This window comes from Ceratotherium simum, chromosome 6, assembly GCF_057802395.1.
Source record: "Ceratotherium simum simum isolate JZ-2026a chromosome 6, ASM5780239v1, whole genome shotgun sequence".
In the NCBI taxonomy this organism is placed as follows: Eukaryota; Metazoa; Chordata; class Mammalia; order Perissodactyla; family Rhinocerotidae; genus Ceratotherium; species Ceratotherium simum.
In genome coordinates this window covers 91,124,348-91,138,784 of record NC_141905.1, presented here as the reverse complement: position 1 = coordinate 91,138,784, position 14,437 = coordinate 91,124,348, and the positions used below count along the sequence as shown (strand labels likewise).

Genomic DNA, 14,437 nt, shown 5'->3' with positions numbered 1-14,437 from the left:
TCCTGGAAGCAGTATTACCCCCGAGTGGGTGTGCTGATGAGAGTGACAGCCGCCTTTTGGAGCAGGGGCAGCCTGTCCTCTTCAGTTTAGTGATTTGCCAGTCTGTCAGTGTTGGTTTTTGGTAGTGCCCCAATGTGGATGAGATGGAAGGTGTGATCGGCAGAACAATGCACCCAATGACACCCACATCCTAATCCCAGAAGCTGTGACTATGTTACTTTGTACGGTAAATGGACTTTGAATGTGTGATTAAGTTAAGGATCCTGAGATGGGGAGATTATTCTGGGTTATCTGGGTGGGCCTAAGATTATCACAGGATCCTTATAAGAAGGAGGCAGGAGGGCCAGTCAGAGAAAGATCAGAAGATGCTACACTGGTGGTTGTGAGACATGACTCATTTTACTAAGGACTTCATAGAACTTTCAGTGTTCTGAAGGCTCTGCATAACTAACCGAACCATCCTCATCTATGCAATAGAGAAGGCCTTCTATCATGCCCACTTTACCAACAGGGAAGTCAAGGCATGAAGGCTGAGCACACAGAGGACTACCAGGTGTGTGCCCAGCGGGTGGGGACCAGGTTCGTGTTCCAAATTCCTCTTCTGTATCACAACATTAAGGTTTAGTTCACTGAGCTGATTAATAATTTCTCCATTTCTGCCTCATTTCACACGGGGTTCCCCACGGACTTAGAATTTCTCCTTCCAGCTGCAAAGTCACTTTTTTCTTTTGCTCAGGAAGATTCACCCTGAGCTAACATCTATGCCAATCTTCCTCTATTTTGTATGTGGGTCGCCACCACAGCATGGCCACTGACAAACGAGTGGTGTAGGTCCGCACCTGGACCTACTGAACTAAACCTGGGCCACCAAAGCAGAGCGTTCTGAACTTAACCACTAGGCCATGGGGCGGGACCCTGCAAAGTCACATTTTAATATTAAAATACAATAACAGATGTCTATATTGTCTTTTCAGACCTATTTTAATCTTACAATATAGTGCAGAACCATGCTCATAATGAGCCCAAAGGACAACTTCACATCCTCAGGAAAGATGGCAGGGGATACATTTTTGACATAGCTAACAAACCGTCCAAGGGTATATTCTTTTTGCCTTTTCCAAACTACGAAATAGTGTCCATGTTCCTTTTTGTGAAACGTTTATAACAGATAACTGACTCTGCTGCCTGGGTAGTTCTTCTTTTTCAGAAGAGGCAAGTTTAACCTACAATGATAATTCTTATTTCCCATTGTTTTGAGGAACTCAACATAGACTCAAACTAACTCATAGTTTGCTTTAATTAGTTTAATCTTTTTTGGACTTTGTTTTCAAATTCTGTCTGAAGAACGTGACTCTGGGAAGCAGTGTCACTGGCTGAGTGATCCCCATGGAGCCCTGACTCACTGAGGGGACGCTGGGGCAGGAAGACTCCAGGCATCAAGGACCCCAGGGGTCTTCAGAGCGCGTGTGCCTCACACTCATGAGCGCGGAATGACGCAGAGCTTGTAATGGGGCGGGATGCTGCCAAACCCAATCGTGATGGGGCTGAGGTCAATATCCTTGGGGTCAACCAGAGACTTCAAGTTAAAGTGCTGCAGAATGGCAGACAGGAACAGAAACAACTCCATGCGAGCCAGGCCTTCTCCGACACACACCCGTTTTCCTGCAAGTGACACAGTATTGATGAGAAACTGAGGCAGCTTCAGGAGACAGCACTGCTACAGGCGAGACAGCAGAGAGAGAGCTGAGTGGGAGGAGGCTGTGGGTAATTTACCATTCTAAAGCAGAGTTGACCCCTCTCTGCCCAGAAAGCACAGAATGGACTTCAGTATAAGAATATCAGTGACAGACGTGTTCAGGGACCAGCATTCATCCGGCCTCAATCTCCAGAACTCAGCCGCAGAAACCTGCGTTGGGTTGGGAGAATGGTCTCTGCCAGTGCTCACCCTGATGTCCTATAGGAAGAAGCGGGGCCACCACTGGAAACCAACACTCCAGCATCGAGTGTTAAGGTTATTGGGTTGGTTATAAGGTTTTCCCTCAGACCAAAACCTGAGGGGAGGCACTGGGAAGGAGGCCAAGGGCCAGGGAGGGGGACACCAAGTCACAGCCAGGGAAGGTTAGATGGTCCTAGGATGAGTCCAAGTAACCAGATGTTAGATTTTGTTAGTGACCCTTGTTTAAAATTATGGAGAATTAGGTAATATAGCTTTGAAAGATTTTCGTTAAGTCCTATTAAATGAAGAGTTTTAGGACTGAATTAAATGAAGTATCCACTCTACAGAAAAAATAATTCATCCGTAACACCTCCTTCCCAGGACTGCTGGTGAAAAGGTGTCACTTAACTTCTCTGAACAGGGAAGAAAACATTTGGGACAGGATGCAGGTCTGTGATAAAGGCAGATGATGTGTGGAGCAGAGAGCAGGAATTAGGAAAAATTCCCTGGGGAAGCTGCTACATCTGAACTCTTCCTACCTGCGGAAAATGCCTTGAAATGGTCACTGTACTTGAACTTTCCATTTTCGTTAAGAAAGTGCTCTGGCTTAAACTCCTCTGGATCAGGGAACTCTTGGTCGTCATACAAGAGTGAGTCCAGTGTTGGAATTAGGACCGTGCCCTAGAAGGAATAAAGGCTGTCTCCACCAGTGAGGTAAACAAAACATGGGCTTTCATCTGGAAGCCCCCAGTGAAGAAGGTTGTGTTGAATTTTACATCATACAACACAGTATGTTTCCACTTGGGGAAGTTGTTTGCTTAAGGGCTAGACAGAAAGCAGTTAGGGGTGAGGTCTAAATGGCAATGAGAGCTCCAATCTTTTCAGAGGAGCAATCCAGGCTGGAGTCACTGCTGTTTGTTTCTGGTGTTAGAATACACTACAAACTCCAGGCACTCTCTGAGGAGTCCTTTTACCAGGTTTTCTCCATTTCTGGGGTCACCAGGTCCATGTGAGGACTGCAGGGGAAGCAGACTCTGCAGAGGGGAAATGCTGGCCCAGGCCCCACCTTTCAGCCTCATCTGCCAAAAGGTGGCATCCTTGGATCCCCCCATCCTGTTCCCTGGCAGGCTAGCTGGTGAGCCAGGAGGGTGGTGCTCAGGGTGTGCACTCCAGGCTCACCTTGGGGATGACATATCCTCTGAACTCTGTGTCCTGGGTTGCTGCATGGGGCAGGTTGGAGGGCACAAGGTTGATGAATCGCTGAATCTCATGCACAACGGCATCCATGTAGGGCATCTCTAGTCTGTCCTTGATGGCAGGGATTCGGCTTGGCCCAATCACTCTGTCAATCTCTTTATGAAGTTTCTCTGCCAAAATATGAATGGAATAAATGTAAAGGATTGATTCCAGGCTGGCTCAACATCCATGCACCTGTCCTCCACCCACCCATCCATTCACCCATCTACCCACCCACCCATCCATCCACCCATCCATCCATCCACCCATCCATCCACCCACCCATCCACCCACCCATCCATCCACCCAATAGATGTTTTTGGAGCACTCTAAGCAGTGCTTCAGGTGCCCCAGGTACTTTGGATTATTGGATAATTCCTCCACAGATGTCAGTAAGTAAGATGTCTATGAGGTTATTTATAGTCTCCAGCATCTTTCGGCCTCTCTTAGCTGATCACGGCTAATCCAGTCCTTGTCTTTAAAGTAGGAGTGGAGAATGACAAAAGGGTCTTGGAAATCTCTACAGATGGTTCCCAACTTATGATTTTTCAACTTTATGATGGTGTGAAATCAGTATGCACTCAGTATAAACTGTACTTCATATTTTAAATTTTGATCTTTTCCTAGGCATGCAATATGCGGTACAATCCTCTCGTGATGCTGGGCAGGGCAGTGAGCTGCAGCTCCCAGGCAGCCGCATGATCATAAGGGTGAACAATCGATACACTTACAACATTCTGTACCCACACAACTAGTCTGTTTTTCACTTTCAGTACAGTATTCAATAAATTACATGAGATATCCAACACTTTATTATAAAATAGGATTTGTGTTAGATAATTTTGCCCAATTGTAGGCTAACATAATTGTCCTGAGCACATTTAAAGTAGGCTAAGTTAAGCTATGATGTTTGGTAGGTTAGGTGTATTAAATGCATTTTCCACTTACAATATTTTCAACTTTCAATGAGTTTATCAGAACATAAGCCCATTGTAAGTCAAGGAACATCGTAGTTGGAGGGAAATCTCTGTATTAATTATTACCCCAAGCTGGTTCACTGCATGCTTCTAAGAAGTATGAAGGTGAATGGCAGAATGGAGCCAGACATGCATGGACCACTGCTTGAAGAACTTCTTGGAAGCAGGAGTCTGGAATTCCCTCTCTTTCTGGCAGAGGCAACAGCAACCTTCGGCAAGTTGCTTGGCCGCTCTGAGTGTGAGAATTCCTGTGGGCCTTTTAATATGTGGCATGAGCCATAAAGTCATGTACAGTATGGTACCCAGGTAAAAATGTAGAACACGTACACCACCACAGATTGTATGCTGAAACTCAGTGAATGTTAAATGTATGAAGTCGTGCACAGGGATGACACACAACAGTCCTGGGACATTGACGAGTCTGAGGGGCCGTGAGGAGGGGCTTCAGCTAGCTCTGCAACCTGTTTTCAAGAGCTCTGAAGCAGACACCGCAAAATGGTAATACACATTAAGTTGGGCAATGGATATATGGGTGTCAGTCATATTTATTTTCTGTCTTTTCTCTACATTGGAAATTCCTCCTAATTAATCACATAAACCAGTTTTTGAATCTATGGACCCCCTAGTACAGAGTGGTCAGATGTTCTCTCAGAACTGCCAGACCTGTGAAAGGCTTCTCTCCATGGACATTGGCTCCTTCCCCCTCCACCTTTCTGTGAGATAGGCAAAGCGAAGGCTTTGGAGTCAGACGGACCAGTTTCTGATCCTGTACAGTCACGTATCCATGTTCCTGGGGGAATGACTTCGTATCCTATAATATCTGCCCTCAAGAATACAGTGTATTCAAGGGCTTGTCCCCATGCCTAGCACACAGCAGGAGCCGAATTATTGTCAGCAGCGGCGAGTGGCTCCCTCCTTGCAGCAGGGACTGCCCCAGCTCTGCACAGCCCAGTGAACGGCGGGGGGTCCAGGCCTGGGCACTCCCCTTCCTTCCTCTTTCCTTGGACGTTGCACTGACTGGCCTGTGGACATATTGGTGCCCCTCACATCACCTCTACTTGGCCCATGTAGGTGCTTCTAGTACATGACCCTCTGCACATGAGGCGCCAGAAGCCACGCCTTCTTCTTCTCCAGGGCACCCTGAGTCCCACCTGGCCCAGGTACAGGGAGGAGCCCCCAGAAAGGAGCAAAGGGGTTCCAGGGCAGCGGGCAGCCTTGGAATGCTTCCCCCTTGGGCTTTCTTCTTCTGATCCCTATCCTTCCAGTCAGGTAAGATATGGCAGGAGGGCTTTGTCCCTGCCCTGCCCTCTCTCCCTGCTCTGCCTAGCAGGCCAGGTCTTACTCAGGGGTAATGTGGTCACGCTATTTTCACTGTCATAAACAGGTTCTACTATGGAGTGGAATGCAGAGAGCATTGCGTTTCTCCACTCTGGTGCTGGTTTTTCCTGCAATCAGGGGTGTGTCAGTGGGGTTGTGGGAGGACTAGTGTTCAAGAGTGCCAGGTGCCCATCGTGCACAAGAACACGTCCCCTCAAAGGATTCGCCAGTGATCCCAGTGTCACTCCCACAAGGGTTCACTAGCAACACCAATTCCCATTTTGCAGACGGAAATCTAAAGCCTAAAAGTTCCAGGCTGAGCGTCTAGGAGTGACAGCCCTGGCATCCTTGCCTGTTACATGCGTACCTTCAATCTCCGGGTATTTCAGGAGAATCAGGAGCCCATATCTCAGAGTGGTGCTGGTGGTCTCTGTCCCCGCAAAGAACATGTCAGCCGTGGTCACCGCGATGTTTTCCAAGGTGAACACAGGCTCTGCACTGTGCTTTTCCTGCAAATGTTAGAGACAGAAGAGGCTCGATAAGGGGACATCTTCAAGTGGAGGAGAAAGAGACCCTTGTCTCCCTCAGCAGAAGAGAACCTGGAAGCCCTGCCAGCTCTGCAGGGAGGAAGGGGCAGGTGTGCCCGAGGCTGTCGCCTGGAAACACAATCATCTCCACTGCACGGTTAGGGAAACTGAGGCTCCCAGAACACTGGCCATGGTCAGGACTGTGCCTCTCACCCAGGCTATGGGGCTCTGTGCTCCTTCTAAGCACCAAGGGCCCTCATGTACCATGACCCCCAGCAGCCTAGGGCTGAGCTGTGCGGCCTCTGCTAACAACTCAAAAGCCACAGGGGCTGCCCTTGGCCTCTTTCTTCCCCCGTGTTCAGCGCCTTTGGGTCCCAGGAGGCAGGGAAGTCACCAGGAAGCCAGACACCTGGGGGGCAGTGAGGGGCCCCACTAAGGGAGCAGATTCGCAGACAACCTGGGGCAGTTATCTGTGGAAATCAGGAGTGAAATCCACCTGCTGTTCTAGAGCCACAGTGATGTCAAAGGAAAGAGAAGAAGCATCCTCAATCTGGGTGGGGGTCCTGAGGAGCCATCAGATAGGTGATGCTGAGTGGACCTGGAACCCCTTGAAGTCATGCACAGCTTGGGGTTTACGTGCTGACGAGGGACAGAGAGGGCCTCTCCCCAGATGAGACATGATCACTAGTCAGTCGACCAGAAATGGTTAAGAGGAAGGCTCGGAGAGAGCCGATGTGAGGGGCCCACTCACTCTGTCCACAGCCCCCTGATGGATTCCCCAAGAAAGTCCGTCTGTTGGTCAGCGCTTTGGAGGGTACAGCGGTGTTGAAGGCCAGCCAGGCAGGCGGGCTGTGTCTCCACAAGTGTGGAGCAGCGTGTGGTGGTCAAGCTGAAGCGAGTGTGTTTGTATGCGACCGAGAGCGTCAAAATGTACCGAGCGTGGGCAGTCGGGACACCAGCAGTGCAGTCACAATATAAACCCACGCAGCCCCACTCAGCAAACCCATCTCATATGGCCGAGATCTTGGCTTCGCCTGGTGTCGATAAGTCAGCCGTGTCGCAAGGATACCTTCTCCAGTTCCACGAGCAGGCTGTCAGTGAAGTCTCGGGGGCAGTTGGGGTCCAGCGACTTATGGTGCTCCTTCACTCTTTCTAAAGTGTAGGCTTTAATTTCGGACACATTTTTCATTACTTTTCTATGGCTTCCAGGCAGGTAACGCAGATAGCTTGAAAAATAATTATACAACTAGAAAGACAGAAAGGGGGAATTATCTTAAAATATATTTTTTTCTGGATGCAACATAATTCTGTATACTAGGCCAATAAGTTTCTCCAAACCTGGATTTATGGCTGTCGCTACTGTAGTATCTAGAATATTTAGGCCCCCAGCACCTTCTGAGCACCCTCTGTTAGGTGGTGCTCGTCTGTGGGGGATGTGAACAGAGGGGACATGCTGCGTGTGTCTAGTGGTCAGTGTCCCCAGGTTAGCAAGGGGGACGTCAGCCCCATGGGTGTCTCCAGAAGAAACACACAGGGTCTCTAGTCAAACACGCCCTGGCTCCTGTTCTCCGGCTCTTGTAGGCCTGTCTGTCCACACGACTTGAATTCCCCTTCTTTTTCTAATGGAAACTGTGCAATTGAAGATGAGGGCAGACTAACGAGGACGGAGGAGAGAGGCCGCACCTGGAGCCAGGGAGTGCTGAGCAGGTAGAAGTTCTCGTTGAACAAATGCATCAGCCTCAGACACATCTTGTCCTCATAGTCAAAGTGCTCGTGGAAGAGGATGTCGGCAATGACGTTGAAGGGCCCACCGCCGATAACAAAGGTGGGGTCGAAGGGCTGGCCTGGAAAACAGGTGAGCTGTCAGAGCGCTTCACACGCGTGTACAAGGCGGTCCACGACTCAGTCTCCTGGCTGGCATTTACCACCGCCTGTGGGAAGACACACTGAGAACTGATAATAAACAAGAGATAGTGAGTATTTGAACCTATTCAGGTTTCTTTACTTTTCAGTCATTCAGGACGTAACAGTGACACACTTGGTCCCCACTCCCGCGCCCCCAGACATAGAGGAAACCCGAGGTGTAAACTGGTGTCTGTGTGTGAACACCACCCTCTCCTCATTCCAGCGGCCATCAGGGACCTCGGCTGGGGCTGCCCCCGGGTGGCCTGCGCGAGGGTGCCGTCCCGCCCGTACGCACCCTGGGTCTTCCTGAGCGCCTCCAGCAGGAAGTGGGTCTCCCGCTGGATCCGCTCCTCGTTGCGCTGTTTCCCCATCCCATAGTCACGGAGGACGGTCAGGGAGAAGCGCCGTGTGTCCCTCCAGGTCGGCCCGTTATTGAAAATCACTCCTAAGGGGAGGGAACAGCAGAGGAGTTACTACCAACGCCCAGGTGGGGAGAGGGGCAGGATGCAATGCGCCTGCCCGTGTGCTCCGTGGGGGCAGGGACTGAAGCCCCACAGGAACCAGAGCGAGGAAGAGAGGAGCCACCAGGCCTCCAGCACCGGGCTGCTCAGGTTTGGGGGAAAGCCTTCCGGGGTTCTCCCTGCATCTGGCTTTCTCCATGGCATCGCCCCTCTCCTGGGCGCTCTCTTCTTCATATCATCCATGTACTTTCTTTCTTTGTCCACTTTGCCTTGCATCTTCCCCATGTGAGATAAAAACGCATCTGACCACCAAGGAAACCTCCCACCCCGTTCCTGTCTGTTGCCAAAATTCCTGAAAAGCTATTCTGTTCTCAATGATGTTTAACCCTCACACTATAAATACCTCAACTCTCAGCTCTGGGGCTTCACAGAAAGTGTCCTTACTAAAATCTGAGGGGTCACATGGCTCCCCGACTATGCAGACAATCGGATTTGGGAAGACCTCAAGTACGTTTCCCTTCTACGTCTGAGGGAGGCCAGGGCGTGGGACATTCTAGAAAGAAGTCTGGCTGGGCCTGAGGGGGCGGGGAAGAGCTGAGATGAGGTGGAGAGGAGAGTGGGCTGCACAGGCCAGACTGAGGGTTTCAGTTCTACCCTAAAATGATGCCTGAATGGCTGAAGTGGAAGCACCATGCAGAGTCGGGGAGGAGAAGCTAGACGGTGAGAAGATGGTTGCCGTGGAGGTGGGGCAGGTGGACGGACAGCATGACCCCTGATCCGGCGTGTGTGAGGTGGCACTGAAGATGCCATGTGGAGATGCTGTTCACCAAGTTAAAAACACGGGTCACTGAGTTTGGGGGTCCTGGGTTCAGGTCTATTCATGCTAAGCATCAGACTCCTGTGGACCCTGTGGGCTCTGCACATGGTGCTGAGTGCAGGCTGGGGGTATGGCAGTCCAAGAGGGAACCCATAGGAGAGATGGTCCAGACGCGCGCATTTCTATTGGATCAGCCCGGCCTAGCCTTGAGTAGCTCCAACCCTCCAAGTTGCTAGGAGAAGACACTGACCCAGGACACAGGGGAGACGAGTGAGGGGCTGGGAGGGACCAGAGAGTGTGTGCTGAGGAGGCCAGAAGGACAGAGCTGTCAGCGTTACTGGAGCCCTGAGGGCCAGAGGAGGCAGGAGGGAGAGAGCAGCTGGTGGACCACCCTGAAGGGTTTGTGACAAGGGGAAGAGAATGCTGGTGGTTGAAGAAGGGGCGGAGAAGCAAATAATTTAAAAATGTTGCTGGGAAGAATTGTGTAGCAAATGGGAGATACAGGAAAATGTGAGGAGAGAGAGACAGACAGAGGCAGAGAGAGAGATGGAGAGACAGAGACAGGGAGAGAGACAGAGAAAGACTCAGAGACAGAGAGACAGAGATAGAAAGAGACAGACACAGAGACAGAGAGACAGAGACAGAGATGGAGAGACAGAGATAGATCCCAGAGGAGCTGGCATTGTTTGGGACCCAGAGCAGCTGAAATGGAGACAGTAGTGGCTTCTCTATCAGAGCTCAATAAGGATTGACTGAAATGATGGGTGCAGTTCTTGTGCAGCCCATGCTCAATATTATGCTAATAATGAACATTCACATGGTTATTCCTGGGAGACCAGACACATCCTACGTCCAGGCTCTGGCTGATTGTCAGGGTCAACTCTGAGCTATGTGGGACGTATGAAAACAGGACTTTAGAGCCCCCAGGCGGGAGGCAGCAAAGCCCCGTTGAGTCCAGCCTGTGGAATGTGAATACTGGCCCCTGCCTGGTAGCATTTGGGGGCCCATGACTTGGACCAGGGATGGCAGATAAGGGCTCCCTGAACCAGGACGGAGCTCCTTGACTCCAGAACTGCTCTCGTGGGGCTCTCACTCCTCCAGTAAAGCTCCTCTTGTGTTAATGACAAAGACTGAGGTGGTTAACTTTTCTTTTGGCAAATCCAAAGTACAACAAGCCCCCAATGTCCAAGAGGGCAATCGCATGCCATCGACTGTGACAGGACAAAACTTCAGGAACATAAACTGGAAAAGCAAGGTGAGAACACCATCCCCTGTGAGCATATCGATTTGAAAATTCTACATGAAACAGATCAATGTTTTCTAGAGGTTCATCACCAAAGTTGACTCAGGAAGAACTAGAGGCTTCTGAGTTCTCTAGGGTAGACAGGACATTGTGTTTCTTTCTAATCTTCTTTGGAATCTCACTAAAACGACACTGAGCAAGTGGAAAAGAATAAGCAGGTAAGGTCAGATGACAGGAAGGAGAGAGCAGCAGGCGAGGGCAGTGAGCTCTCCGAGCCGAGAGCTGAAGGAGGGGAGCCCCCACCAGGCAAGTGTCCCTCATGGGCTCCAGGACTTCCCAGGAGACACAAAAGGTGGGGTCTGAAGCCAGGAGTGTGGAAAACACTCAGATAAAGACCAGTTAGACCCCCAAACCCCAGCCCTCCTCCCCCTGCAGGAGGAGACAGGTGTGTCTTATGAATCAGGGGAACTCAGGGCTCTGGAGACACGGGGTGCAGAGGAAAGAGGCGAGGCTGGGGAGATGGGATCATGTGGAAGTCTCATTCTGAGCTGGGGGGCACTCAGCACCCACTTCCTGGTCTCAGAACATCCCCAGGTGGGATGGGGGGCCCCTCAGTGAAGAACAGGAACTGCAGCTGAGCAAGCCTTGCAGACAAGCAGTGTGTCCGGGGCAGGTTTTGGTGCCCATCGTAGGTGGGAGGACCTCCTGGGATGGGGCCCCAAGACCCAGGAACACTTGAAGGTGTGACTGGAAACAGCTCCCAGGAAAGAGAGTGAGGAGGCAGGCCGCGGAGGTGGGAAGGTCTGCAGGAGGAGACACGGCTCGTCTGTCAGAGCTTCTCTCTCTGTCATATTTTTCTATAAACATGTTTGTCCTGCTGCTCTGCGTGTGGGTGCTCGAGGCCTCACTCATTTTGGGTAGAAGTCTCACGTAGTAGCTTTCATTAAAATGGGCGCTGTGCTATGACTGAATGACCAGACGCACCAACCAGCACTGAATTGTGTGGGGTCGTCCGCCTCTCCATCTTTGCTATGTGTTGCTGTTCCTGTTGTCCTCAGTGCCTGGCCAGGCCCTCCTGTTGCCCGCCCTCCACCCCGGCCTGCTGTGAGAAATGGGACGCACCTTTGTCCTTGAACTCCTGGAATGCGGGGATTTCTCCTCTGCCAGAAAACTCGTTCTTGTAGGTGAGGAGGACTTCCTTCACGGCCTTGTAGCCATGCAAGACCACGACGTGCCGCGAGCCCAGGTGCAAGGTGAACACTGGCCCGTAACGCTCTGCCAGCTGCAGAGACCAGCAAGCAGCAGAGTGAGGCCATGGGGACCAGGGGAGGAGGAGGGCTGTGCTTTCAACTGACCCCCAAAGTCACTGTTGTTGACCAAGAGAACCCAGAGGGATCTGGGGAAAGACGGTCTTTGTCCAGCCTGACTTGGGAAGACCACCACACCCCCCCCCAGAGGCTTTCTTCTTCAAGGAGTGTGATGCACCTGCGCACCTGGCCACACACACCTGGATGGCCTAACTCCCCTCCCACCTGGACACCATTTACTCAGTGGACCAACTGGTCCTGGATGTCCCTCCCCTGAGGCCCCTTTGCCCACATCCCCCCACCACCCCACTGTCTGCTGTCCCCAGTCAAGATCCTGGACCCCCGGGTGCTGCAGGACGACCCGGAGCCAGCACTATCCTGACCCCCTCGACCAAGCCCATCCTCCGAGGTGCACACCCCTCTTAATGCAAACACTTTCCAAGCCTGCTCTGTGCCCTATGATATTCTTTAATAACTCATTTAATAGACTTACTTACTCATTTAGTTTTTAGATTTGTTAGCTCCTTCACTGTTCACAGCAATCATTGGAGGAGATACTATGTAATTTGTCAAACACTTCACTCCTCACTCTGCTCTCTGGCGTCTACAGACAGGTCCAGGTTGACACCAGCCAGTGTGAATGCAGGGCTCTCCTAGCACTGCAGTGGCAAACAGCAGCAGCCCCAGCCACACTGGCTTCCTCAAAACCCATCAAAGGACAAGGGCCCTCCAGGCCCAGCCACGGCCAATGCCCATTTGAGCATGCAGTGCCCAAGCTGTACCACTAGCTAAGTATTTGAGTACCACTCCTGGATGCTACTGTTACTTTGGTTAATTCATAACAGGCTGGTATTGAATAACAACTTGTCTGACAATGAATGAATGCACACATATTGCATCTAATTCCTGAATTCTTGTCCCTAAAATCATCAGTATTTCTCTTACCCTGGTAAAGGACTTGGGAATGTTCTTTAAGTCCACCTGGAAAACGTTCCCAAGGATGGGCAGTGGGAAAGGGCCAGGGGGCAGTTTCCAGCTGCTGTAGATCTGCTTCCAGATGGAGACGAGCAGCAGGGTGGCCACCCACACCAGCAGCGCGACTGTGATGCCCAGGGCCGCCATGGTGCTTTGGGGTCTCTGCTGACTTCTGGGGATGCTCCTGTGGAAAGACACAGCTTTTGTAATGCATCCTGGAGAAAGAGGGTGATCAGCCAACCAATGCCGCCTTCCTTCTCCTCTGGCCCAAGATCTTAGTTCATTATTAACTGCTGTTGGCCACCATTTCAAGGCTGATTCCTGTAGCAGGTGCCTCTCAGAAGCTCCATCCAGGCACCCACCTGACGATGCCTGGGCTCTGTCAACACTGGCTTCTGGCACCAGCACCAACGTCAGTAAACACGGGATCTAGGGGAGCTCCACCAACCCATAGGTCAGGATGTGGGGAGACTGTCCTCCCCTTTGACCCTGATGGGGCAAGGAGGATTCAGATTTTGTTTGCGTGTGTTTTTTGGGGGTAGGATTTATGTAAGGCCACATCAACGATGTGCTGACGGTCTCCGTGGCGGAGTGCCGGATCTCGTGGTGCAAATCTCTTAATATCTGATCAGAAGGTTTGTCTGAGCAGCCCCCAGTAGAGCACCCGCCAAACTCACAGGGCCAGAGAAGGAAAATTCAACATTTGAATTCCACTGCACTTTGTCAAGTTGACTGGCAAATTCAGTGGAGTTAAAAAAAGGAAAGAAAAAGAGTTGACCAATTTTGAAAAAGTTAATATCTGATTACAAAAAAGGTATATTTTTATTATAGAAAATAAAGGGATAATTATTCTTTAGAACCATTTGGTCAAACTCTAAAAAGAATTACATTAGGATTTTTACTGCATTTGTTTTAAATCAGTGAGTTAATTTGGGCAGACTTTATGATTTTAAAGTGTCTTCTCTTCGTGTATCCGGGAACGCCACAGAGCCCCGCGTTGTTTCTTCTTCTGTGTCCTGACTGATTCCTCCACACATGCCACTTCTGCTGTCTATCAGGGCTGTTTTGGAGTATTTTGCAGAGCTTTTGTATGTGGTTAGAATGAATGTTTTTTTCACTCTATCTTCTGCCTGGTGATGCAGGGAAGACCTTAATTTATAGGTTGCAATTTTACACTTTTATATAAGTAATGCATCTTTGTGTATAACAGAAAATAAGACGAAAACTGAAGAAAATAAAATCATCTTCTATACTTTTATTTGTATAAAAATGAGGCTGTACTGCATATACCAGATTCTAACCCGTTTTTTCCTCTCAATTCATGACGAACATGGGCCAGCCCTTGACTGTTCTGCATTTAAAAGTGCGGCCACATTACTGGTGCTTTACTTGCTATCTCTCCTGCATTATGAAGGGGTATTGACTCTCTGGCAGGATTTTCTGGGGGTCTTTGCACACCTCTAGTGTTCTGTACCCCCTTGAGCTGGGAACTGACGTCACTGGTCAGACCCCGGGTCCTGCCCCAGGTGTACTTGCTCCTGTTTTTCCCTTCCAGTGGCCAGTGTGGCTGGCAGGGCCCATTCCCCAGGATGGACACTGAGCCGTCTTGACCCCTCTACTCTCTTCTCTTGTCTAGAATTCGAGCCCTGACTGGTCGAGGTGAGGACAGGATATGTGTGAGGCAGGCCTTGTGGCTCCCACTGGCTGAGAATAGCTGCACCTATGCAGCTTACCTG

At 50.5% G+C, this 14,437-nt stretch overlaps 1 protein-coding gene across 1 annotated transcript; it reads right to left on the bottom strand.

Moving 5' to 3' along the window:
- Positions 1 to 1,477: 1,477 nt before the first annotated feature.
- CYP2E1 (cytochrome P450 family 2 subfamily E member 1) lies at positions 1,478 to 12,848 on the bottom strand. Its single transcript, XM_004438848.3, has 9 exons — positions 12,672 to 12,848; positions 11,542 to 11,701; positions 8,194 to 8,343; positions 7,677 to 7,837; positions 7,063 to 7,239; positions 5,834 to 5,975; positions 3,116 to 3,303; positions 2,476 to 2,617; positions 1,478 to 1,662 (listed from the first exon to the last, which is right to left on the bottom strand). The coding sequence occupies exons 1-9, from the start codon at positions 12,846 to 12,848 to the stop codon at positions 1,478 to 1,480; spliced, it is 1,482 nt and encodes a 493-aa protein (XP_004438905.1).
- Between the last annotated feature and the right edge of the window lie 1,589 nt (positions 12,849 to 14,437).